Source organism: Macaca thibetana, chromosome 3 (assembly GCF_024542745.1).
Source record: "Macaca thibetana thibetana isolate TM-01 chromosome 3, ASM2454274v1, whole genome shotgun sequence".
NCBI lineage: Eukaryota > Metazoa > Chordata > Mammalia > Primates > Cercopithecidae > Macaca > Macaca thibetana.
In genome coordinates, this window is record NC_065580.1 from 72865682 (window position 1) to 72893582 (window position 27901).

At 37.2% G+C, this 27901-nt stretch overlaps 1 protein-coding gene across 1 annotated transcript in view; it reads right to left on the bottom strand.

Moving 5' to 3' along the window:
* Window positions 1-3643: 3643 nt before the first annotated feature.
* The window catches only part of CALCR (calcitonin receptor), a 148586-nt gene continuing 124328 nt past the window's right edge, over window positions 3644-27901 (bottom strand). The window contains exons 9-14 of the mRNA XM_050785366.1: window positions 22763-22916; window positions 17348-17408; window positions 17197-17263; window positions 15141-15359; window positions 13473-13514; window positions 3644-5741 (exon numbers count right to left, since the gene is read on the bottom strand). Coding sequence (XP_050641323.1) covers window positions 5511-5741; window positions 13473-13514; window positions 15141-15359; window positions 17197-17263; window positions 17348-17408; window positions 22763-22916 — 774 coding nt within the window. The 3' untranslated portion in view covers window positions 3644-5510. The remainder of the gene's footprint in view (window positions 5742-13472; window positions 13515-15140; window positions 15360-17196; window positions 17264-17347; window positions 17409-22762; window positions 22917-27901) is intronic.

Here is a 27901-nt window from a genome sequence, read left to right on the forward strand (position 1 = left end):
CCATTTTCATTTTTTGTGTCTTTCTGGTATTCCTACTGTTGATATTGGCAATTCAATTTCTATATCTCTTGGTTTTTCTTTTCTGCTTTCTATCTCTTTATTATTTCCTGCTTCCTCTGAGATTTCCAATCTAGTTTTTAACTCACTAATTAATTTTTAAGTAGTGTCTAAATTATCACGTGTTATTTATTTCAACTATTCTGTATAGTGTTACTTCAGGTATTGCATTTTTATAACCAGTAATCCCACTGGCATCCTTTTTTCCTGTTGTTTCTTTTAAAATTAATTACTAATTATTGACATGCGTGTGTCCTCTCTGCTTCTATAATTTGTCCAGGGTTGGTATCCAGAGAGGGAACTAGCACCCTAACCAGTTTGCTGTCTTGGCTGTCCCTCCCGTTCCTCAGTGTCTCTTCTTTCTTGACTCTCTACCTTTTTTCATCATCTGTTGCATAGTTGAATGGTGAATGATATTCATAATCTTCATCACCCTAACTATTCAGACCCCAATTCTCAAAACTAATAAGTGGAAATCCTGCTAAAACAGTATTAAGTGCAGCCCTGACTACTTATATGTAGCTTTTTTGCAGGCCTCAAATTAGGACTGGTGTGTCCATTGAGAAACCATGAAAAGTTTCCCAAAACATGTTTTGTCTCTCAAATATCTGCACAAAGACAACATTCAAAGTGAAGAAGCTGCAAACTAGTGTTGTGTGTGAAAAACTCGCTGGCTAAAAATAGAAATCACTACTATGGAAAGAAACCCTTAAAACTATAGAAAAATAAATTTTATCTGAAGACCCTTTTTGGTTGAAGGAATCTATGGACAATGAATTAAGTTAATTTTGGACCAAAAAGATACATGTTGTGAATGATCTCTCTTCTCTTAACCAATGGGAATTTAATATGTAATATTTTTTAGAGCTAAAAAAGGGGAACAGCCTTACCTCGAGAGGCTGGCTGGTATAGTAGGACCTACCAAGATGGCAATTTAAAAAACAGAGGCATTGGACAGCCTTGATTCAAATCCTAGCTCAGCTACTTACTAACTGTGTGATTGTGGTAGAAAATTTACCCAATTTCTCTTCCATGTAATTTTCTCATCACTAAAATGGGCATAAAGAGAGGATTCATAATGTTATAAAGAGTAGGTGAGCTAATGTCTGTTGGTCTATTATATTGAGTACTGTGTTTTAATGATTAGTGTTTATATCTCTCTCTTCTTAAATCATCTCTGTTAAAGGGGTGCTCTGAACATCTTTAAACCCACAATATTTCTCTCCTGATGAGAGCATACAGAAGCTGCAATGCATGAGTGCAGTGAAGAAGAGACTACATCCTGAGAAATGCTGGCTGCACGGAGACTAGCCACCAATTCTGCTGTGCAGAGATTTCAGGAGTTTACAGCTGGTTCTATGTTTAGTTGTATGGCCTCTGTATGAGAGACCAGTGTGCTAGCTTTAATCAGCCAGTCTGGCAGGTTTGGATGGAGACAGATTTCTCAATCTTTTCTGATTTTTTTTTTTCATTAAAGACATCTCAACTGGTTGTATTGAATTTCTACTAGGCACTTCACCTGCAAGACTCTGAGATTTTATTGGAGGCAAAATTCTCCAAATTAAAATAACAGTTCTCTTAAGGAAAAGAGACTGTAGTGGCATGAGGTGACATTGCTGGTCAATAGATGAAGAGGCATGGCACAGTTTGTGTCTCAGTGGAGGATTTCTGGGAAAGCTAGATAGAAGGCATTGAATTTCTGTAAATGGAAAATGGCATTGATCAGTGACTTAAGAGACTGGCTGGCCAATGCTTAAGATAATGGAAAATCTCTGAAAATTGTCAGAGATGCTTGCTAATCTGAATGGAGGAAGACATAATATTAGAAAACTTCCTGTCCTTTGTTGGTTACAGTTTCAGTGACTGTGTTTTCTTTCCTTCAATGCTTCATATTATTCAGAGATATTAAAAAATGTTAATTTCATGTCCAGAAGAAAAAAATCAGAAATACAGTTAGTTCTTAATTTGCAAACGTTGCTTCTCTGTCTTCCTTTGCCCTCACATGCACATATTATCATCCTTTTCTGCATGTTTCCAGTTATTGTTTCCTGTAACCTCCTGCTTGATACAAGTTATTAGTTCAGTAAATCAACTTTCATAAGCTTAAGTTAGGAATGTCACCTTGTTTACTCTGTCAAAATAGCAAATAGAATTTCCTTCTGCGTTTACCTGATTACTCTTCTAAATATGGATTCTGATCTACCCTCTTCATAAATAATTTCATTTTAAACCCAAAAGCGTTAACTCCTGTGAGAACTAGTTAAGCTGTAATCTAACCAATGAAAGAACCACCATTTTAGACCTTGTCAAGAAAGTGACTCCTGCTTGAGCCTTTGTCCTGAGATCTTGTTCTGAGAATATTTCTTACAACTAGAGCTCTTATGTCCAGTATTAATGAGGGAAGATCACACTCAGCTACCACCTCCAGCCACATGTTTCACTTTGCTCTTCCACCCCAACGATATCAATGGTTATGGTTTTAGGCTAATAGTTTACTTAGAAGGTTTATATTTTTACCCCTGCACCGAAAAGAAGCAGTCCCTACTGTAAAGAAGGTTTGCCTTGATAACTGCTATTAATAAGTATTTGTTATATAGCAGGATGGAAGGCATATGAAACATCTGTTGAATCGATGTCTAATGAGCGAAGTGATGAATGAGAATGATTGTAGCTCAATGATGATAGCATTTTTATCATGTTTTTTCCAACATTTTCCCCTGCAGTAACTGTAATATTCATTTGCACCTAAAGGCCTATTTTGGGTCAACAAATAGGAGCCAAAGCTAAAGGGAAGCTGACCATCTGAGTACAAATTTATCTCTTGAGAAATCATGTTTTATGGTATGATGCGAAATTGTTTTGTTCTTTAAGATCACAATGATAATAATATTTATTTGTATTCACCCCTGGAATATAGGGGAAAGATGTAATCCTTACATATCCTTTCAGAAGAAGTTTCCCAGATCTCATGAGGCCACAATTTTGGATGCTCTCCCATAATGAGAAGAATCTACAAATTGCTCCTGTTCCCCTTTATTAGTCCATCAGAGTTCTCATTTAATCGTCATTTTTTTCCATTTCATGCTTTCCAGATCTGAAAACCTTTCCAGTGGTGGCCTTTATGCATTCTAATGATAGTTAATTGGTTGTCTTTCATCTAGCCTTAGTTTCTCTCCCAAACTATATTAAACGCCAATGATTGTAACAATTCTAATGATCTGATGTGATATTGGACAGATCAAGTTTGGTCCCAGAATAATGAATAAAAAAACAAGAATAAAAGGATATAATACTTTCTTACACTTGATTTCTTTGCTGTGCTTCCTAAACTTATGCAATATTGATTGACACTGGTGTGTGGTGTTGGGTTATCAAGGGCATGAGAACAGTGTCACTGAATTTACAATCAAATTGAGACTAAAGATGGTTGTACTAATAAAGATAATAAATTTGATATGTTTGCATATGGTTTTTAACCTATGCTTTTAGATTATCTTTCCCACTCCTACAGTACAAACGAGATGGGATGTTAGCAGCCCATGGCTGAAATGAAAAACAGCATGGAATGAACAGGAGACGAGATGAATGAATGAAAAGATGAATAATATATTTCTTTAGAAAAATATGCAAATATACATCTTTTTGCTTTTAACATGCTTTGTATTAATTTATACATATACATATCATAAGCATTTCACATAATTTGGGCAGAACTGTGTGCAATTCTATAATAAGCTATTTTGTTTTCTTCAGCCACTACTATATTAGCATAATAACATCTAAAATGTTTTAGCAATATATTATCACATTTGTACCAGAGCTGCCAGAAATACTCTGTTTTCCATGCTTGTAAACAAAAATACAACAACACTACATAACACTGTGATTGGAAAAATACCTTCTTTTCAATTCCCCCCTTACATTCAGTAAAGGAGACTTAAACTACTTTAGTATCCAAAATTCACTTTCTCTGTAGAAATATAATTTTCTCTGGGTGCACTAAATATGTAACCATAACAAATCAATTTATTATCTTTCCACAACTAAATCACTTCTGAAAGGCAGTGGCAAAATATGACACAGATGAGACTGGAGATTTGGAGGGTTTCAATGTACCTCCTCATTTAGTGCACAAATTAAATAATGGTAACTCTGATTACTGTTGCAAATTCACAAATTAATTTCAGGTGCCATTAATGATACTAGTTTATTCAGGATTGTCAAAAATCTTATACTGGGAAGTAAAGAGAGATATGGGAATACAATACTGGATTTTAATGAGAACCGTTAAACATGAATTAATTTATGGTTAAATTTGCAGCAGCTAATTTTTTTCCCCCTCCTATTTTGGTAATAACAAGAAACAAGAGGTCAACCACAACATGATTTATAATTAGCCCTCCTGAATCTTCCTGGAAAAGACTGAGATCTTGTTAAGCTTTGAAGCTGGGTGGAAAGCAGTTAATGGACTTATGTGGAGTCTTTTAATTACCAATTTTCAACAAATTTATCTCTTACTGCTAGATAGCACCCAAGGGCAAGAGGTAATCTGCTTTATAAACCTTGGAGTAATTTGCTTTATAAATCCTGGAGTTTAGGAAAGTGGAAAACTCTCTTTAAAGGGAGTATTGTCTTCCACTAAGAATTATATTTTTGGCAGTTTTGTAAAAATTTTTAGTGATAGATTTTTTTGTGACCTCTCAGTTTATAAATGTCAGCAACTAAAGTACATTCAACATTAAGACCAATTCTTTACAACAGCTAGGGCCTGCCCAATGGACAGGATTATCCAAAACCAAGCTGAGCATGTAATGTTTCCAGCAAATTGACTCTAAATTTCTTTTGCATTCAAAGCATACATCTTCCTGCCAAATGCAGGTATTTTTCTTCACATATTTAGTAATCTCTCTATTAGAAAGCCACTTTGTCTTGCAGAGGTCATGTAGTTCATGTGGTTTACATTGTAAGGATAGTAAAACATCTCAGTAACATCAGAATTGACTGAAATTAAAAAAAATAAAAATCAGATCCATAGCCAAATACAGAAATATTCTAATTCAAAATCCAGAGTTAAAAAGAAAAATATTGACAATGATTTTAATTTTTCAAAGTTATAAATGGCTCAAAATTAACAAGGAGCACCCTGTATCTGAACTAGGTCAATTTCATTGTTTTTCTTTGATACTTTGCTTGCATTACTGTGACATTTGCATCTCAGTCCTGGATGAATGATGGAGTTCACAAGTTGCAGTGGGAGATTCCATTCCTAGACTGTCTCCCAAAGCAATAGTACCAAGATTAACTTTCTTCAAATTTACTATGGACAAATTCACTGAATAATTCTTCACAAATGATATGTTCGGTTCCTGGGAGGATGGAGAACACTTTAAACACATGGTGTTTCTCCCAGGAAATGATGGCTCAGTGATCACGATGCTGTGTTTGCTTCACATTCAAGCGGATGTTTCTTGCTCTATGATATTCAAAGGGATGATCTCAACACTCTCCCCGCCTTGGTTGTTGGCTGGTTCATTCCTCGGCTCCTGATGGCAGATGTAAACCCGGATGTCGCCGGCCTCCGCAGCAGCTGCAGCGCGAGCCGAGCGGCTGGAGGGGCGCCTCCCCCAGCGCTGGTTCCATTGAATTTTGAATTGGACCCATTGGCGCTTCACGGTGGTTTGGACCTGGAAGAGAAAAAGCAGCCTGGTTTTTATATGATAGTCAGAAACGATCCATGCAAAGTTTATGAACATCATTCTTAGAGCTTATCAGATGTTAAAGAAAGTTAAATTGTAATTCTCATCTAAAGGGCTGGGCTGTGTATGCTGTGGCCACAGAATATACTTGGAAGAAGAATTTGCAAATGGAAGAACTGAGTTACTTGCCTAAATTACCCCGGACAAGGTTGTTTGCTAGTTTTAAGAACAGGTTTCTTTAGCTTTCATATCCAGTGAATAAAAATTGAGTTGGTTTACCAGGTAATGTGGTATGCATGTCATAATAGGGAGAAAGGTTGATAAAACTTTTTATATGCTACCATCCCTGATAAGGCAGAAGTTTTTATTTAAGTGTGCACATGAAAAATATATATGTAAACCATAGCGCAGTTCTGGATTTTATGATAACAGCCTCATACCGTGAACTTTTCCTTGTCCGACATGACTTGAGAGGGGGTATGCCAGACACACCTCTGGTTAATGCCATGACAACTTCTTAAGAATAAGATTTCAATCTCTTTCTTTTGAAAGACTTCTAAAATGTAAATAAACTTTCCAGACTTGTTTTATAAATACGATAAATTATATATTGAACACAAGAGGTGAAGATGTTAACATCAGAAAGCTCTAAATATGAAAACTACAATAACCACAACTGAAAACAGTATCACAGACAGTGAATTTGCTTGTCTAGCTCTGCTTTTTATAGAACCAAATTCAACTTAGTAGTTAAGTTCCTCCTTCCTGTTGTCTCCAAAATTCTTGCTTTTCTCTATAGCTGAACAAAACTAAAAAAGAGATTATTGCAATAATCTCTATTCTGTGTTTCTGAGTTTCTATTGCTTTGTACATATGACAAGCTTACCTAAAAATATTTGCATCAATTTATTAATACATCCTTAGTTCATTCTGCTGCCAAACTCACATATGACAGCTAAACACATGAGAGAGAAACTGGGGAATATATAATGTGAAATAAATCATGAAAACTACTTGATCATGGAGAATCATTTTATCTACTTTACATTTGTACAAATCTGAAAGATGAGAAAAATGACAGCAAAACCGATTACTGTTATAAAACTGTATGTATAATATAAGGCTGAATGGTTCTGTGGCAAATATACTTTTTTTCTGTATCTAGTAGAGTAACAGTCTCCTCTGAGAATTATATTGTTCAGATATTTTTAAAGATATTACTCAGGGAAAGACAAAGTCAAATGATTCCTCAAACAGCAACTAAACGGAGTACAGAAATTGTAGCTGGAGAAGTTTATCTTCACATAGCACAGCAACCGTAAGGTTTGAGGTGACAAATGGCAATCAGAATTATTTAGCAATCTGATAGTTTGGAATAGTAGACTTTTCAGATTATGGAGGCAACACATCCTGCGTTTTGTTTTACTTTGTTTTGGAGGTAATGAGTGCTTGCATGCAGGGTACTTTATATCTAAAGTGATTTAAAACAGACAAAGACAAAAACTTTAAGTGCTAAGGAATAAGGTGGGCCATGCAGCTAAAAGTTGTATTGAAAAAAGCCACACAGGAACAAAAGATAGAATAACAAGTTTCAGCTGTTCATTGAGTGTTTACTATGTACATAAGTATGTGATCTGTATTAACTTATTTAATCCTCACAACAGCCCTATGGGAAGGGCACTATTATCTTCACTTTACGGATGGGGCACTGAGGTTACTCAATGTGTCCAAAATCATATAGCTAGAATGTGGCAAAGCCACAGTACCAAGCAGAGCCTGGCTTTATTTGGACGGTACCATTACCGTAGCTTCAAATGCCAGGGTTATAATCTAGGAACCATCAACTGCCCCACTGAGAAACTGGGAAATATACAGGTTCAGCACGTTTTTGGAGAAGCAATGTCTCCAGTCAAAGGAAGCTGAGAGGCCAGGCGTGGTGGCTCACCCCTGTAATCCCAGCACTTTGGGAAGCCGAGGTGGGCGGATCACGAGGTCAGGAGATCTAGACCATGCTGGCTAACACAGTGAAACCCCATCTCTACTAATAATACAAAAAATTAGCCAGGTGTGGGGGCGGGTGCCTGCAGTCCCAGCTACTCAAAAGGCTGGGGCAGGAGAATGGTGTGAACCTGGGAGGCGGAGCTTGCAGTGAGCCCAGATTGCGCCACTGCACTCCAGCCTGGGGGAAAGAGCGAGACTCTGTCTCAAAAAAAAAAAAAAAAAAAAGGGGAAGCTGATAATTTCCACTAATTCAGTATCTCTTAAATACCAAGATTTTCCTTGTAGCTGAAACTTACACATATATTTACAAGTATCCAAGCAGGCAGTTACGAGTTTAGAGTTAGTTTGCAAAAGATCCAGCATGAAAAACAGGTCTTTTATTTCTCACCTGTCCTTTTAAAATAACTCCCATTAGAGTATCCATTTATATTAATAAAGTACACAGCCCAGCATGGGGCCAAACGGTTTGATTTCTATTTTAATTTTTTAAAGTTATTATTACAGAAAGGATCATGGCCTTCTCTAATCTCATCTAAAATTATAACCTATCCTTTTGTGTGGAGATGGCAACCTGCTTTGATTTGTAAACTATTCATATAATAACAGGCCCTTAGCAGCATATAAAAGACACCTAAAGAATTATAGACTAATAAGGGCAATTATCTCCTACAATATCACAGGTTGAGCCTGATGCTGCTCTGATGACAAGAATAAGGGCATTTAATCTGAAAAACAAAATAAAACAAAACAGGGAGAGTTTTGTTGCTCCTGAAAATAAAAGAAATGTTATTAGTTGTAAATGGGATAAATGTAACAACAACAAAAAGATTTGAATTATATAAATTCATCACTCACTAAAAAAGCAACACATATTTTACATTTTTTCCTAATTATATCCATTTATGTATTGCCAACTTAAAGAAGTAGAGCCCTGGTCTTACAGTTTGAAGGCATAACTATTACATCTGGCTCTATTAATAAGCTTTGTAAAGTTGGTATGTTTAGGTTTCAGTTCCTACATTTGTACAAAACAAAATAAGGTTAGAGTCTTCACGGTTGGATTTGAACGTTTTTGTCTTTCACCTTTCTTTTCCTGAGTTCATTATAAGCACCTACTATAGTTACGTACTGCAGAATGGAAGGTGAGGTTTAACCTGGGAGTTTTGATCCAATGAATGCAAAGATTGTAATGCCTACTCCTTCACACTGTCACCACAATCTAACAGACCTGCTGCAATCTGAGCTTAAGATTTAGAAATCATGATTTAAAAAAAAAAAAAAAACTTTAAATTCCCTGGAAGTTAAAAAGTAATTGCACACCTTTTGTTTGTTTGTTTGTTTGTTTGGTGTTTTTTTTTTTTTTTTTTTTTTTTTTTGAGATGGAGTCTTGCTCTGTCTCCCAGGCTGGAGTGCAGTGGCGCAAGCTCAGCTCACTGCAAGCTCCACATCCCGGATTCAAGCGATTCTCCTGCCTCAGCCTCCCAAGTAGCTGGGACTACAGGCGCCTGCCACCACGCCCAGATAATATTTTTTGTATTTTTTTTTTTTTAAGTAGAGATGGCGTTTCACCATGTTAGCCAGGATGGTCTCAATCTCTTGACCTTGTGATCTACCCACCTCGGCCTCCCAAAGTGCTGGGCTTACAGGCGTGAGCCACCACGCCTGGCCTAGATGGTTTTATATGACTTCTGAAAGCCAGATTCCTATTAAGTCCTATTAATTAGATGCTAAGGGATACTTGTGAATATTATTTACAAAGTTGTTGCCAACATTCTTTTCAGCCTTTTGGAGGCCATAGTGGCAATATCTCTACTGGTCTCTGATTTTATCTTACAAAATCTATATGCTCTATAATTAAATTATTAATTTATCTATAATTAATCTATAATTAAGTACATGATCAGGGCTTTTTGATTCCCATTCATTATCTCTTTTCCTATGTTTGGGGAAGATTCCTTGTTCTAAAAGATAGCAATACATAAGTATCATTTATAATAAGGGTAAACTTTTTGAAAACATTTAACCTTTGTATTTCTTAATTTTCTTAAATAAAATTTCCCACATCTCCCCAATTCATTAAGTCAAGGTCATCCACTGCTTGAAACACAAGTATGATTGTGTCTAGAATCGTGGTTCTTAAAGTGTAGTCTCTGGGTCAGCAGCATCAGTATCACCTGGGAACTTGGTTAGAAATGCAGGTTCTCAAACCCCACCCCAGACCTACTGAATAGGAAACTCTGCTGCTAGGGTCAAGCAATCTCTGGTTTCACAAATCTTCTAGGTGATTCTGATGTACACCCAAGTTTGAGAATACTGGTCTAGACCAAAGAAAATTATTGCTTAGCTTTGAGACTGTGAGTCTCAAAGCTGACTTTCTTATATCTCTAGAAAGACATTGTATTGAAAATCAGGCTTTATTGAGTGGAGAATTTCTAAACAGAAAAAAACTTCTCTTTGCATATCTTGTGAAAATCTTACTGGTCTGCAGATAGTATTTTACTAAAAGCTACAGGGTAGAAAACATGTAGAATATGATATAGGTAGAGACCCTCACAGACAGGAAGGGGAAGTGGTGAGTGCACAGCCCTAAGAGGCCTGAGAGGAAGAGGAGAGAAAGACAGTTGCACAAATGGCCTTACATTTCTCCTTCATGGTGGGAGTACCTGGGAAAATGGGGAGAAGAAATCAAGCAAGAGATAATTTGCTTTCTTAGGAACACTCCATTGTATCAAGTTTTTCTTTTCGATTCGAAAGCAGAGTCTTGAAAATAGCTAGCCCTGAAAAGAAACTCCACATTTGCCCCTGGCACTATGTCCAACAGCGGAGCAGCAACGGCTATGGCATGTAAGCAAGATAGATTCACAGGCTCTATATGGTGTGAAGAAAGGAGCTGGAGTTCCAGGCTCCTCAGGTGGCTTGGCGGAAAGAACTCGTGAATCAGAATAGGGCTGTGGCTTCATCAAGGAGGCCACAGAGTGAAAAGACCTCTTGAGTGCTTAGTAGTAAGGGGAACCAGTGTGAACTTCAACAGTGGGTGCTGGCATTATAACTTGGCAGCCAGTTGCTCTTTTGGACAAAGGCTTTTTGAATTTACTGAATATTTTCTACAAAGAGACTGCTGTAAACCACTAGAAGCTGGTGGAATAGTCTCTTGAAAGCAGGAAAAGCTACAGGAAATAAACAAAATTTTAGCTTTTGCACACTCCAATTTGTGACAGTTAAATGGAGATGTTTCTGATCATGCTACTTTCATCTATAATCCATTTTATCCACGATGTACAGAGAATAGCAAGACACAAGAAAAGGGAGAAAATCCAGTGTGTTGTTAGAACTTTCATTTCTAAGCTACTTCTTGGAAACAAATTGTGCATTTTTTATAGCTGCAATCATCTTTTTTCAGGTCTTTTAGATACCTAATAATTTACTGATATGTTTGGATAATCAATGTCTACTCACTTGGAAGAGTCATTGTAGGAAATGCTTGATACATATGCATGCTCTATGGTCATCTCCTGATTCCTGTTACTTTAATTCTTCACATTCCTTTCCTGCTTCTAGTCTACCCACTGACTCTCTATATGATTCATTTTCATAATGATCATTTCACCGATAACATACCAATCATGAATCAAAATTCAAAAATGAAATAATCATTTCATTGATAACATACCAATCATAATCAACATTAAATTGCACATAACACAATGTGATGTGATCTCATTATCACATTGAGTTAGCCCCCTAGATTTCTGCTAAAACTCAGTATTCAGTCAGGCATCGTCCCATCACAGCCCTATCTTAGATGCAGCTGGAAATAACTTCCCGCATGTGTGAGTGCCCTGCCTGTGTTCAATGTTGTAAGGTGACGCATTCACAGAATGCCCAGCTGAGACTCAGATGCCTAAAATCCATGGGCCTGTGATATTACATTTGGCACAGTACACAATTTCTACATTATTAGAAATGTCACACTTGTACCTTCCCCCAGTAACGGGATCTTAATGAAAATGGAAATGGTTTCTTTACTTCAAAATCAGAGATAACATACACTCAAATGAATTCGAGACATTCAATTGCTAGGGTACCCCTGGGTTTTCTTTCTATGTCCGACACTTCCAATGACAGTATCATAGCTAAGACGCAATAAATATTGTGGTATTTTTACAAATGCATGCAATCCTCTTGTGTTTTTCCAGGTATGCCCCACAGAGCTTGATTTCTTATATCAGCTCTATTTTGATATTATTTTAGATGAAAAAGTTTATTTTGCATGCCACCTGAAACAACCCAAAAGGCATGGATATACATTTACAGAAATTGATATAAACATGGGGTGACTTATGCCCTACTCATTTATTAGCTTTTATCATTCTAAAAAATATTAAAATTCTAAAAATATTGCCACTCTAACAGCTGGCAATGGAAGGATGTCTTTTCGTTTATATTCTAGGCCCTTAGTCTAGCCCTTAGCAATAGTAAATGCACAATGTATTTTTGTTGAATGAAGGAATGAGTTGGTAGATGAATTGATGAAGAAAGGAAGGAATAAAATGTAATAATTAAAATGAATAGGAGCAATGAAAACTTTGTCATGTTGGGGTTGGAAACAGGTATGAACAGGTCACAGAATGGCAAAATATTGTCGGTGCTCACTAAATATTATTTAACTTAGAAAAAGGAATAGGGAAAAATTATCAACTGACAATGGTTAGAAACATTTCTAATTACTAATAGGAAAGTAATATATTGATGTCTTGGCAAAATGTGATTTGCCTTGTATGGAATTATTCTTAATAGGAATTGATTTAAAATGTTCGAATATGCTTGGGCATTAAAAGTTGTGTAGTTCTAGAAAAAGTATACTAACATAGCTCCAGGAAGGAATTATAGATATAGGTAAGTTAATTGGGACTTAGTCAATTTAATTGAAAATCAGGAAATCTGTGTTCCAGTCTGGGTTATAACCATAACTGCATTTGTGACATTGGGTAAATCACATGATCTTTCTGGAGTTTAGATTTCTTCCCTGAAAAATGAGGAAGATTTTGAATCATGTTCCCTAAAACGCTGGAAGTTCTTTGGAAGGACGTCTGGAGCTATAGAAGTTCCACTTTTATGTTTTATAGATTTGGGTCCCAGGAAAGATTTGGTTGGAAGAAAGGGTAACTCTGGCTAAAAACACCCTGAGAACAGAATGGATCAGCCATATGGCTCTCTAGATTTTACTGATCTAAGTATTCGCATTGTAGATTATTTGAGAAATCTTTTTGAATCTTAACTTCAGGGTGATTTACAAACTCTGAATAAGTAGTAGGGCGCTAGCACCAAGCAACTGGAAAAGAAGGTAGGAACTAGTACAAACCGAATGGAGATTGTCTGCCCTAATTAGGGCTTGGGTCTTCCAAAGGGAATAGGCATATGACTTCTCTTTCTAATGGCATCCAGAATAGCTTTCACTATTGCTGCTAAGGGTGCTGATCTGTTCAAGATGCAACCCGAGGAAATTAGCTGACTGTCTGAATCATATTTACCATTGTACTACACATCCATAGAAAAGATTGAGCTTGGAGTAGTGGAAAAAACATAATGTTGCTAATCACAAAACCCTATGAGGTCAACTGTAGAAGTGAGATGAAATGAAATGTGCATGGAGGCCCTTTGGAAAAAATGCTGCCTTTACATAAATAAGTGATAGTATTATAAGAAATGCCTGCTTACCTCATTGTTGCAGAAGCAGTAGATGGTCGCAACAAAGAAGCCCTAAAAAGGGAAGGAAAAATACAGTTCAAGTTATTTTTGTGCTCATTTTGTTGTTTAGTAAACAATATGATAGACTGCCCGGAGAAGGCTCGATGAAGGAAAAAAAGCAAGAAAAAGAATTATCTACCATTCATAGTCAGTGCTGCACTATAAGAATATTCCATTAGAAATATATTTTTTCTTGTTAGGATTCCATTGTTTGGCTAAAAGGACAGCTCTAGTAAATCTAATTGATATTTTGCTCCCTTTAACATGGAGATTTATAGCAGCATATGCTGATTATGGTGAATTTGAAAAAAACACCACGCTTAGAAAATTTAAAAATGGAGACCTTGTAGAATTCAGTGGAGGGATCTTTTACAAGGACAAGTGTCACAGTGGATGGCTGTGGGTCTGTGTCCTGTGTTGTCACGGTGAACTAGTGCAGTACCATACCCACTGCCAAGTTCACCTCTCAGATAAGGACATGGACTAAGAAACAGCCTGAGTCCTGGTCACTGCTTGAAGATTTCTTGTGCCCAAGGTTTGACTATGGCCAAAAGCACAGCTTGAACTATTCAAACAATCCCTACACTTTCTTTCTAGTCCTATTCATTTTGACCTGCTCCTCACATTAAACTAATATAGAAAATAAAACTATTGAAATTTGTAATAGAGACAGCAAAACTCTGCCTAAGAGCCTGTGATAGAATTACTCCTGCCGAGGACTCCCACATCCTATCTTGCTATCCAAATACAGCAGTATGCTTTCAGTGGGGCTTTAGATCTGGGGAAAAGTGAATGGAACTAGGGCAGCCATTCTTCTATCCAGTGTGGCAGACACGGGACAGCCCAGGACAGCCCATGAGAGTCCGATGCATTCTCTCCTACATGAGGAGAGGCCTGGATACAACTTCCCTTTATAGCACTGAACCGTCATGAATGGATTCCTGACATTTGCCTGACAAGTGGAGGGTGACAGAGCAGGAGGCATGGACAGCGTTGTGCAAATTCCTCATTACCCTAGAGCCAGCATTTATTTATAAAGGAAAATCTGACAATTTCTGTATCTATGACCAGGGAGAACATGCCTGGATGGGACCAGCTGAGGGCCCTGGGAATGACAGGAAAGCAGGTGCAGAAAGAAACAGGAAGAAAGAGCCTCAAAAAAACTGATGTCCTTAAGAATTTTGTCTGGGCTTATTGAATTGGAGGCTTAAATGTTATGACATTTAAGATCATGGGTTCGTCAGGCATGCGCAGTGGCTCACATCTGTAATCCTAGCACTTTGGGAGGCCGAGGTGGGCAGATTACCTGAGGTCAGGAGTTCGATACCAGCCTGGCCAACATTGTGAAACCCCATCTATTAAAAATACAAAAATTAGCCGGGCATGGTGGCACACACCTGTAATCCCAGCTACTCGGGAGGCTGAGGCAGGAGAATTGCTTGAGCCCAGGAGATGGAGGTTGCAGTGAACTGAGAGCGTGCCACTGCACTCCAGCCTGGCGGACAGAGTGCGACTCTGTCTAAAAATAATAAATAAATAAATAAATAAATAAATAATAAAAGATCATGGGCTTTAGAGTTAAAATCAGCTAGCTGAATAAACACAGTAGTTGCATAAATACACCTTTGGCTTCCTTACCTGGAAATGAATCAGAGAGTGCATCACGTAATCATATATCTTCCCAAGTATCTTGTTGGAAGGTCTCCAGGGAAAGACGACAAACTGGATTCCCAGCAGGGGCACAAGGATCATGGTGGCCTTCACAGCCTTCAGGTACATGTGGGATTCCGCCTCATGGGTTTCCCTCATTTTGGTCACAAGCACCCGGACAATGTTGAGCAAAAAGAAGAAATTGACCTGCAAATATATGGTGTTATGAGCAAATCATACAGAAAAGTATCACTTAAGAATGTGCACTGTCCTCAGTTTTTGTTTATCCAGTGTGAGCAACAAATGTTACCTATGTAGAACTAGAGACTCTACCCGGGAGGTAGCACAATTTGCTCAGTATTTCTAGGGCTCTGGAGAAGTGGTTTAATTTTATGTTCCCTCCAGCAGTATATAAAACAGTTGCTTATCATCCTTGCCAACACTTGGTATGAACACTCTTTTTAATATGAGCCTTTCCACGGCGGGGGTGGTGGAGGGTAGTATTATCTCATTCTTGTTTTAATCTGCATTTTCCTGATGATACATGAGCTGAACACTTTTTCATACATTTATGAGTCTTTATTTGGAACATTGCAGATACCTTCTTGGACTCTAAGGTTTGTCTTTTCAGTCTTTAAATGTTGTCTTCATTTTAATGTAGCTGATTTATCAATCTCTTCCTTAAGTGCTTTTTTTATCCTGCTTTAGAAATCTTTCTGTATCTGAAGCTCATGAAGATAGTCACCTAATGTGTCTTTTTTGGGGGGCCTCTATTGTTTGGTCTTTCACATTTAAACCTACAGTTAACTGAAAACACATTTTTTTTTGTGCCTAGTTGTGGAAGGAATCAGAATTACTTTTTCCCCCACACATATGCAATTGCTAAATACATGTTTGATATTTTTTCTGTATGTATATCTAATTGACCATCTCCTTCCTCTGCTCAAAACTGTTGCTGTCATAAATCAAGTGCCCATATTTGCATGGACAGCTCTTTCAAAATGATAATTAATTGATGAATCATTTTTTTTTTTTTAGTTTTGAAATGCACTAATGTGCATTTCCTTTAGTCATGAAATTAGGAATTCCAAATATATCAATTTCTGTTAATTTATAGTCATTCACAGTGAAGTATGCGTATAATTATCTCAGATACACATTTTTAATTTGGATCCTGGAATCTGCATTTCCTTAAAAATTCCTAGATAATTAAGGCAAGAAATGTGTGTTTTAGAATTTTAAATATAAGAATAATTGCTAAAGATTTTACTTCATTTATTATTTTATTAGGAGATATTTTATAACCATGAATTTATGAGTAGCTATTATTACTTTTGTTATTTTTAACAGATAAAGATATGGAGCAGTACTAAGTTTTAATGACCTAGAGTTAGAGATTATCTTCCAAAAGTACCTGAAAGACTATTTAATCTAACTTTTTCCTTAAAAAAATCAGGGGACATTTTTAGGTTAATTGATTTATCTAAATTTTCAGAGCTGGTAGATGATAGAGCTAAGACATGAGGCCAAATCTACTGAATCCTAGGTAAGTAAGAACCATAGCATCCTCAGGAAGAATCTGACATTTGGCTGGAGTCCACTATTTATTACTATCTCACTAATTGAGCTTGTGTTGAATATTTGAATTTCTGGACCTTAAGTTCACAGAATCAAAGACTTTTAGAGCTCTGGAAAGTCAAAGTTTTCAAAGATCCTAGATGTTCATAACATGAGCAAACTTCTTGCAGCCCCTTGGCCTCTCACCTTTACCTAGGGAGTCTAGTTATAAAAGTCTTAAAATATGAGCTACATTGCTGTTATAGTGTGAGTCTGTAATGAAAATGAGCTCATGATAACCCCTCCACGTGTAAGTAAAAGGCATTTTTTTGAAGATTCTAAAATCAAATTTTTTTTTTTTTACTATAGAATGCCATCAAATTAGCTTCATTTTGAGGTTATAAAACATGATACACAGAACCATATACACAGAAATCTCAACTAAGAGATAACACTACTAACATTGCAGTAAAAAACTAATTCTCACCACAAGTGCCGCCATGACAGGGCCATGGATTATGTAAAGCAAATGGGTTTCCACACTCAGCCAGCAGCTGAAAAAGGGCGAGGGGACACATTAATACACAAATACATTTTATTTATGAATATATTAACTTAAACATTACCATAATACTTACTTGTCATTGAAGTACACGGCCCTGGTAATAGCATGGATAGTGGTTGGCACCAGCGGAAACCCTACAAATGTGAAAAGTACAAATTACACTTGGTTTCTTGGTCATAACCTTTAAGTACAGCTGCATGGAAAATGGTAGTGTACTTGCAAAAATACTGGCAAATTGAGTGAATCTGTCAAGATGTTCCCCTGATATTTTCACAAAAATCGTCTTTGGTCAAGTCAGTCAAAATGCTCCCAGTTAGAACATCATGTACTCCCGGAGAGTTTGGTTAAGAGCATCCAAATAATTAAAAGCCTTTTACAAATTGCTGAGTGTAGTAGGTACACGATGACTATTATTACCATTGTTATGTTTGTAATGGTGACTATTAACTGAGACCAGAAAGCCTTTCATTGTAGGTGAACTGGGCTCTCTCATGGAGAGGAGCTGGGTCACCCCAGAGGGATGTGACCTGGGACTGTGTATGAAAGCAATAGTCTGATTGCTCCTAAAGCCTTAGCTGATGTTCACATTCTTTCTTCTAGGCTTTTTTGTTTTTCTGTCTGTTTATATCTCATGTGGTGATTCTGTTTCCTTTTAATATGAATACTTCAGAGAAGCCAGTATGTTCCCTACTTTCTGTGGGTTCTGGCTAGAGAAACTTTATGAAGGCAGCTTACTGTACCTCCCTGACTAAACTCAAAGTGCTAGTAAAACAAACAAACAAACAAACAAAAAACAACTTTTAAATTTATAAACAGGAAAATGGAGACAGTTATTGGAATATGTCCTTCTAGATTATAATTTTTAAATCAATTTGTATTCTATAAGTATAACCTAAAGTTGTAATTTTCATTAACAAAGAAAAAATAAGTATTTTTACTCAGATGTACAACAATAGAATATTGCTTGATTTGACTGAGACATCTGTAGAAAGAAATTTTGTTATTGTCATCAGATTAAGAAATGTGTCTTAGGAAAGAATGAAATCAATGCATTTTTATTTTCCATGAGTTATATACAAAAAGAGGTCTCAAACTATTGAATTTTCACCTGAGAACAACCTCAGCTTTTAAACCCAGGAAGCATATATTTAATAGGACCATAGATTTAATGTTTGGCCTGAAATAATTTTGAGTTTCTTTACACAAAACATGATTGTGTTATTCGCTGCAGTTCTAACATACCATTTTCCCACTTGGGCTCAGAAACAGAAACAAAAGTCTCTGAATTTATTTTGAGATGCATATTTTAGAATTAGACAGAAAGAGAGGCATATGGAAAACTGAATCCCACCTCACCATTTTGTAGAAAGGAAAGTGCTTTCTACTTCATCTGGAGAGGAGTATAGACCCCACACCTTTTAACATCTGGGGCTCTTTGCCTTCCTCTGGCTATGATGCCTCCTTTTAGGTAGTTTGCTTTTTCTGTTTTTTTTTTTTTCTTTTTTCTTTCTATTCTTCTCAAGGTCCCAAGAGCCATAACAACCCATTCTTCCCACCAAAGATGATGAGATTCAGAATAATCCTGTCTCTGTAGGGTTCATTTTTTAGAAGGATTTAATAAATTCTATTTGTTCAATGTAGAAATCCATGGGGGAAATTTCCTTCCTTTGATTTTTAACAAGGGGAAAACCAGCAAGGCAAGGTGAAGAAACAGTTTGAAGAGGGTTGCAAAATAAATGATTTTGCTGAGAGCTAAACTTCAGTTTTGAAGTTACTTCGATTGGAGAGAAATCAACGACTAAGTGGTGCCATGTAGACTTGGAAGGGAGTAACTACTGAAAGAACCGTTCTTTGATTTTCTGTTGGGCAGAATTTCACCATCAGATACTTGTTCACCCAGTGGCTGATGTTTACAATGTCTCTTATAATTCTTTGAGATTGGTTTCAAATCCTAGAGTTGGTAACATTATTCACAGCTGAATTAAATGAATGGGCTTTATATCACCTGCAAACAAATTAGGTGCTATAATACAACTGGGCGTTTTTGGGCCAAATTTTCTGCAGTCTAACTTTCAAGGCTCTTTTAAAAGTAGGTAGGTTTTGCTTTTTTTCTGGCATTGTAAAATTTAGAACCTATCATACTGTCTTCATGTGAAAAAAATTTTCAAAGGACTATAAAAATATTATCCAGAAGAGATTTATTCTCTTGCTCTATTAAACTTTATAAAGTTTCTGTGAAGCTATTTTTTCTTGAGAAATTAATTGGTATTAATTTTACCCATTGTCCTCCCATCCAAAGATAATGCTTGCTTAAAGTTCTAAGAAAGGAGCCATTGCTTTAAAATATGTTAATTTTGTTCTCAGAGTTCAGATTTGGCAATGTGATTTTTCAGTGGTAACAAGTTTGGTGGAATTTTGGGGTGTGTGTGTGTGTGTGTGTGCGCATGTAGAAAGATAGTCTTAGCTTTGGCATGCTAAAAACATTACATTTTAGAACTATTTGGTTGACTATCTTTCCAAAAATCTATCTACAGAAGTACAAATCCCTCCAATTCTTTTTTCAATTTAAATTTTTATATTATTGTGGCAAGAACAATTAACATGAGGTCTGCCCTCTAAACAGATTTTTAAGTGCATAGTACAATATTGTTACCTATAGGCACAATGTTGTACAGCAGAAACCTAAAATTTACTCATCTTGCGTTACTTAATCTGTATAACCATTGATTAGCAACTTCCATTCTGTGCTTACCTTACTAAGTGTAATGTTCTTTGGGATTCTACTTGAATCACTCTAATGAAGTTTTAAATAGTTGTTGATTACAGAAGCTTAAGGTATCACATAAACAATTTACTTATTATGATTGCCTTTGTTTTTGATACAGCTGAGCAGCTTGTTCCTTTTTTCCTTTGAATTGTTTATGTGTTTTAAGCAGATATCTTCATTGAGCTGTCCATGATGATGCCAAAAAGTTTTATAACTAATTCACAATGCATCAGGATACTCCAAGAACAGTATAAATTGTTCCTTCCAGGGTGCCCTTGTCTCTGCTGAATGTCACAGACAATAATAAATTTACAGCCTTTTTTTCCCATGAAAAATTTTCTGAGTGTGGCAGATAGTTGTTTTGAACAATCAAAACTGGTAAAAGAAATATACCATAGATTTTATTTCAAAGGAAATAAATCTGGTAGAAAGTGTGTGTTTGTATGTGTGTTTGGGGTAGAATGTTATTATCAGGTCTTTGGAAAGCATTTGATCAGCATAAATTATTATGATTGTGATTATCAGAACTGCCATTGGAGTGATTAAATTGTATTGAGTCTATTCTTGGCATGACCAGATTTGGAAGTCTAGAAATTGTTGAGAGGGTGTACATACGGATGAGAAGGCCAGGGAAAGGAAAAATTAGTCTTTTTGGAAGGCTGGGGCTAAAAGAGAAGAAAAATAGTAAAAGGCCATTTTGAGAAAATTTTGTCCTGTTTTAGGACAGGAAAGAGCAGGAGAACTGTTACCTGATGTGGAACCAGCAGGATAGTGATAGCCTGATTTCTAACCTCACTGGATGGTTAAGGAAACAGGGTGCAGCTGCTTCCTTAACAGCTGCTCCATGTAAGGGAGCAGCCATGCAGATGAGGTGATCTGTACAGCCTGTACAGTTCACAAAGACCCCTTTCTCAGTCCTTTGCTGGAGGGTTCACCATCCCTAGACATGTTCACACTATGTGACAACATCCCCCTCAATTTTCTTGGCCACAGTTTATTGAACCAGGGTAGGCTATCTGCCTACAGTTGGATCAATCAGATTCTCTTGTCCTGCTATTCAGAACTGGAACTTAAAGATAAGCATTTAGTTTCTGTGAGTGCCTAGAACAGAAACATGTGTACTCAGGAAACTATGGGGCAGGATATATTTACTATGAACTGGATGGAACAGAGACCCTGTGGTCTATGGTCTGTAAAGAAAGAGAAGGGTAAAAACAGATACGCAGAGGAAAAACAAAGACAAAAGGCAGAGGGAGAGAGCTCCTGGTTTATCCGGTCCCAGGCTACAGCCCTTTTAGTTGCCTGGCTGTATTTCTGCCCTTGGATTCCATGAGATACACTAGATTCTGACAACTTCTCTGCATTTGCTTAAGTTAGAACATTTTACTCTGTTGCTTGCAACCAGATAATTGTGGCATCATCAATTCAATTTTGAGGCATCCCACCTACCTGCCCCACTGACCCACCATTATCGGATTATCCCATTGGGCTTGGGGAATGCATTTGGTTAAAACCATGTACTCCTGTCATGTAAGGGTGTTATGGAAACCAGTATGGCATAACACCAGCCCCTTTCTGCAGTTTGCAGACTGCAGGAAAGACTCCAGGCTGCTTATATGACTTCCCAAGCACATTTCTATAAAGTTGGTGACAATGCCTGTTGGGCAGGGCTTTAAATACAAAGGGTGATGTTTTAAAAAATCCCTTGGATTATCCTCCCTCCTCACTTCATCTCTCCTCTCTTACCAGTATTTGGAGGGACTCCCCAGCCTGCTGCATTAAAGGGCAAGCTTAGTTGAAGGCCATCCACAGCCTCTGCTCTCAGAGTCAGTCACCCATCATGCGGTATGGATGTGGTGAGAGAAGCCTTTGGCTCTATAGTCAGTGAGGGATGGCCCGCGAGTTCCTCCTCTGGTATAGAAGTTTCAAAGTAAGGCTGAAACTTTTTTTTTGATAAGGCAGTAGGTGTTTTTATCGCAGCATTTAATTTTCTTTCATTGCCTCACCTTCTGTTCAGTTCCCTTCCACCAGGGGGAGCTGGACTTTCAGCAGCCCTGGGGGAAAGGGAGCAATTCTAGAGCATCCCTGAAGGACTTCAGCACCCTCCCTTAGTTTGTACAGAAGCAGCCACAGCTTAAACAATCCAGCCCTAAGCTTTCTCAAGCCATTGCCATGTGCTGTGATGTCACACCGGCTCTACTTGGAAGCCCATGTGGTTGTATCTGCCTCTCAGCTGGACTCCGCTTCCTGAGCTTTCACTGGAGGAATCCTGCTGATGGATTGACAGGAAGAAATGTTTTTGAGGAAGGAAAATGAAGCCAGGATAGGGGAGGTACATAATTCAAAAGGTGAAATTCTCCTTTGCTCTACAAATGTGATGAATAAAGCAGAAGGAGGCCTAATCAGATCTTCTCTCAATAAGGGAATGTTTTGTGTCCATTATTAGCTAGGTTTGTTCCCTGAAGCCACCCTTTGGAAGTCACCCTTATAGTCATACGTTCCTTCTCTGTGCAGACCCTCCAGTCAGCACAGTTGGATTGAGATTGTTAAAGGGCTTCTACAAGTCTTTTGGAGACTGAACTCCTGCCAGTACCTGTGTTCCATCATTCCTTGAAGGACCTGGGACTTTACTCTATTCTCTGAGACCAAGACTAGAAGAAGACTGAAAGCATACAGACAGAGGTGAAAGTGGCTCAAAACTTAGCTGCAGAAAATACATACCCCAGCCCAAGAGATAATACCACCGCAAGCGTTGCTTCTCAGTAAACACGGCCATGACGATGAGTGTATGAAGATAGATCCCTTCACAGAGCATCCAGAAATAGTTGCAGGCCATCATGTACTGGTGGAAAAAATGCAAAATCTTGCAGCTCACCTGTCAGAAAGAAAGGAAGATACTCAGAGGAAGACACAGGTAAAGATCTGGCAGTGAACACAGAGTAAATGTGAAAAGAAGCCAAAGTATCTACATTCAGCTTGCAAGGCAGTTTCCCAAGCATCTGTAAACATGTGCCACCCGCTATACCCACAAATCAGAGTGAATGCACAGATCACTGGTATTACATGTAAATAGCCAAATAAGCCAGTGGAAAACTAGTCCACAAAATGTTCTTCCTTGTTACATTCTGGGGACTTACACAGATGGGATCATTTTCCTTCAATTAGTCAGACTCATAATCTTAGGCACTGTCTAGGGATTTGATGCATGACTTTTATGGCCCCTTTTCTATGGTCAATGAAGCAAATAACCCAGATATTTTTAGTGCTCCTCCTGAAATTCACTGATTTGTTGATGATGTCCCTTTAGCAGTAAAGAGGAGAGAGTCAGGTGATAAATTTCACGTCTAAACCCAGGAGATATGCTGAGCTGCTGTTTATGCTTTTGTTTTCATATGGGAGCCTTGGTTTACATATTGGGATCAAGCCCTCTCTGGGCACAGAGATTAGGATGACATCCTTGCTGAGAACTCAGTGCAGATATAGGAGCTATACCCTTGGAAGAGTCAGATCAATATTGTCTGTATAGAAATAACCATTGCTTATACTGCATAATGGAATACTTTTATTCACTAGTCACTCCTGGAATAGGATTTTTCATCTTGGTACATTAGCATTTTGGAGTAGTTTTTTGTTGTTGTTATGGGGGCTGCCTTGTATATTGTTGGGAGTTTAGCAGTATAACTAATTTCTATCCATTAGATATTAGTAGCATCTCCCACACACCCTTGACAATCAAAAGTGTCTCCAGATGTTGCCCAATCTCCCCTGGGGAGCAAAATGCCCCTAGCTGAGGATGCCGGACTGAGGGTACTTAGCTGTGCTGATCTCTTAACAACTATAACAACAACAATAATGACAACAGAATTTAGCATTCAAAATCTTAGGTATTAGGGAGTAGTTATTTGCTTTACTATTATTTTACCAAATACTCTGTTTTACATTATGTTGCTTCTTATTTTGAATTTGACTGCATTTTAGGCCTTTTCCTTAAAAAGCAAGATAGCCATGAAGTGACTTTCAGTACTGTAGCAACCTTTTCCAAACCATGCATTTTATTTAATGCGTAAGAGTAGTAATTCATTTACTCAGAACCTGTTGTGCTGAGCCAACAGACATTATATTGTGTTTCCTTTTCTATCAGGGTTTATTGAACATAAGGAAAAGCCCCCTGGGCCCAGGAGAAGGCAGATATGGCATTGTCAGAGGTAGAATCAACCTCTGATTCTGACCAAAGTGGTACAGTGGTGCAGATAATTAAAAACACCAGGTAATCTAAAAGTAATTTCTATTTGGCTCAGAAAAGCACTGGCTTCCCTTCCCCCCACCTGATTACCTTCCTAACTGGGATTATTTGATTTAATATAATGTTAGTTTTGTATTTTCTAAGCAAGTACTTGCTATATTTACCTAACACCCAAATATATAAGTAAAATATGAAATTCAGTTGTTACTCTGGATTCATTTGGAAGACTATTCTTATTTAAAAGTCCTATTCCTTCTGGATCCAGAAATTAAGCATACGGTTTGGAGGCTGTCACGTGGGGAGAAGAAGATGGGAAGAGAACAAAGATGATGGTCTTATGCCTTTGTCACCCAGAGCAATTTTGGCTTCAAATTTTATATACAGTTAATTATTGTTATTTTCAGTAGTTATGGTCTATAAAGTTGCTTCAAAAACTGAAATAGCAAATACTGAGCCATTGCTCCTAGGGGAAACACATGGTTAGGTTCCTATAAGCCTCTGGTCACAAAATTTTCACCCAGCAAACGATAGCTAACTTTGTTTTATGTGTTTTGTTTAAAGACACCTTATTTAACGTATGTTGTTGCTTCATTCACACTGAACTCTGTCAATAGCACTATAACTTCTACCTGAAGAAAACTTCACTGACACACACATATTCTCTGTAAGTCACATCACCGCTTTCTTGTACTTAGGAACACCATACAGCACTTCAATATTACGCTTGGGGGGCTATTTAAAACAGTAAAATCACCAACAAAATTCATAAAAATGTAAAAATCTTGGCAATAAATAGATCACAAAAAGGACATTTGTTTGTAGTATGAGAAATGAAACAAGAAGGCACAGAGCATTGCCTTGTTTAACCTCAGCTGGGAGCTGCACATCAGGTGGCTCCAATTTCTGGACACTCTGTGGGTGTCTGTGAATGATAGTGAATTTGCTAGTATTGATTTGGGGGTTACAAATAATTTATAGGAAAAAACAAATTTTCAAAGGTGAAATTCATGAATAAAAATGAGAATTGACCATATTTGGGTTTGACGTAAGATATTGTTTGGAGGCTAAAGGCCTCAAAAGCTCACACAAATTTTTGAAAATCACCAGTCTATTCATTTTAGAAATAAACACCTCATGAAAACAATTAGAAATACCCAGGTGATCAAGCTATTAGAATTTTTCACAAAACATAGTTTAGCACTTAGATCAATGTTTCATAACTAAGGTGGTTTATCAGTGTCACTTGAGAATTTTTTAACAAATACACCTAACCATACCTCATCTCTGTTTTTGTTTTCAAACTATTTTCCAGAATTTCTAATTTAGGCCCCTGGTTAAGAATCCTGTGCCCAAGATATTCAAGGTAATTCAGTTGCATTGAACAAACATTTATGGAACACCTGCTATGAGCCAGGAACTAAGCCAGCTCTGGGAGTATCAGCATGAATAAGATATTGTCATATAGCCCCTGACTTAACTATAACCTTTCCATCAAGGGTGGAGTAAACCAGGCATTAAACAAAATGATGGGGTCTCTTGATTAGGGTTAGTCCCTACCGCCATTCTGAGATGGTTTCCTAATTAGCAGCATGGGGTATTAAGGAAGTCACTCTCAGATCAAATAAGCTAAGTAACTTTTCACTAGCTTTCTAAAGGTAAGTCACACCAGTGTAATTTTGTTTAAAGTAGTATGATCTCCCAAATTGCAAGACAAAAATCTATATTCAAATAATATAAATGCATCACTCCCAAGTTAAACAAGAAACACTTGAAGCCAAAAGTAGATAAAATTTGAGAGTTATGCTCTATTTTATTTTCTTCATTAACATAAAAAGAGATAATTGCCACTGTGAATGATATGTAAGTAAAAGCCATACTATCCACTTTGGCTTCAGTGAGTCGTAACACTATTCAGTGCCCTTACTACTAGTTCATGTTTTAATAAAAATATACAGTTTGTTGAGCAGTATGTAACTTTCAGGTGGAAGGGATCCTTCAGTTTTTTGACTGGGTACACTATTTAATCTATCTTTTCCACAAAATGCCCCAAAGGGCGCTTATAATAATTTGATTAAAATGGAATCAGAATTACAGAACAGTTTTTCCTTAATCTAATAAATCAAGTCAACCTTAAAACTTTATACAAGATAGATGCTCAGCAGTGAATTTATTTCCTATTATATTTTTCAAGGGCACTTAAGAAAATTCCTCTGATCTACATAACATAGGAAATCTTGTGTGGCAATATGTTCAAGAACCATTGATAAGGGAGCAAAGAGTGCTTCCAAATGTAAACTGCTTTGGAATTTTTGTTTTTTAAGAAAAGAGCAACTTTATAATAGATAATCAAAGTTTTGAGGTGTTTTTCTGTTGTGGTGGGGGTAGAGGAAGACCTTCAGTATGAGAAATAGAAAGGAGACCAGAGCTGATCTGTGAAAACAACGAAAAGCAATAATCATGGCCTATGTCCTACTTTTAAGCAATTGAAAATCCACCATGAACTATTCTTGGCACCATTTGCACCACAGACCTATTACCAGGTATAACAGGGAGCTAAGGAATACTATCTTGCCTTTCAGAATGTCTTCCATCATCTTCAGAATGCCTGAAATGCCATATGGTTTCATTTCTTTAGCTTAAAGCTGTTTTCCTTACTAAAATGCCAACACCTTAGGAAGGGATTACACACATATTTTATCCTATCACTCTCTGAAATCATACAGTAGGAAAACTGAGGGGTTGGGGGATCATAAAGAATGCAGATTTGGAATGTGATTTATCAAATATTTATTGAGCTTGTATTGTATTGCAGGCAGTAGGCTAGAAGATCCAAAGTTGTCAGAGTCCCTATTCCTAAGAAATTTACCATCTTGACAGGTTCACAAAGAGAAGATCCAGGGAAGTGTTGCCAAAAGTAAGCACTCTGAAAACTTTGGCAACGGCCAAGCTTGTGCATATTTCATTATCAGGGTATACTTAATTCTCATGATACATTTCGTGTGCACAAAAACTCTTAGCTTTCACACACACACACACACACACACACACACACACACACACACACAGAGCTGCAATTTCTCCCTCTCATTGGTAAAATTGGGGTATTAGATTCAACTTCTGTGTTGATTTCATATGGTTAGGTATAATAACACATTAAGGAAAATTTTGTGAGATGTTTTAGTTTTGTTTTGCTGTAAAACACATTTGGCAAAGGATAATTTAAAAGAATAGCCATATGTTTCCTGTATTCTGCCAGGATTTGATTAAAATGCACACTTTAGATAAGATCTTTTGGTTTTTCAAAATGGTGGCTAAGTTTGATGCAGTAACTGTGCTTGCATTTTTGTGTCCAATCCTGGGCTAGGGCTGCAAAAATAAAGTTCAATGCTTGCAATCAAGGAAGTTACCTTCAGGTGCGGAGACACATACATAAACAAATAAGTGCCACAATGTACAATGATTTCTAGAAAAGGTAATTTTTGTAGCCTACTTTAAGACAGTTAAAAATTCTCTTCTCAGTTAAGTCAGAGGAGAAAAAATGGATCAAACTAGTAGGGCTTGTGTTATTAATATTAAATAATCTACCCAGTTTGTGTGAAAATTTACAAGGAACAGAT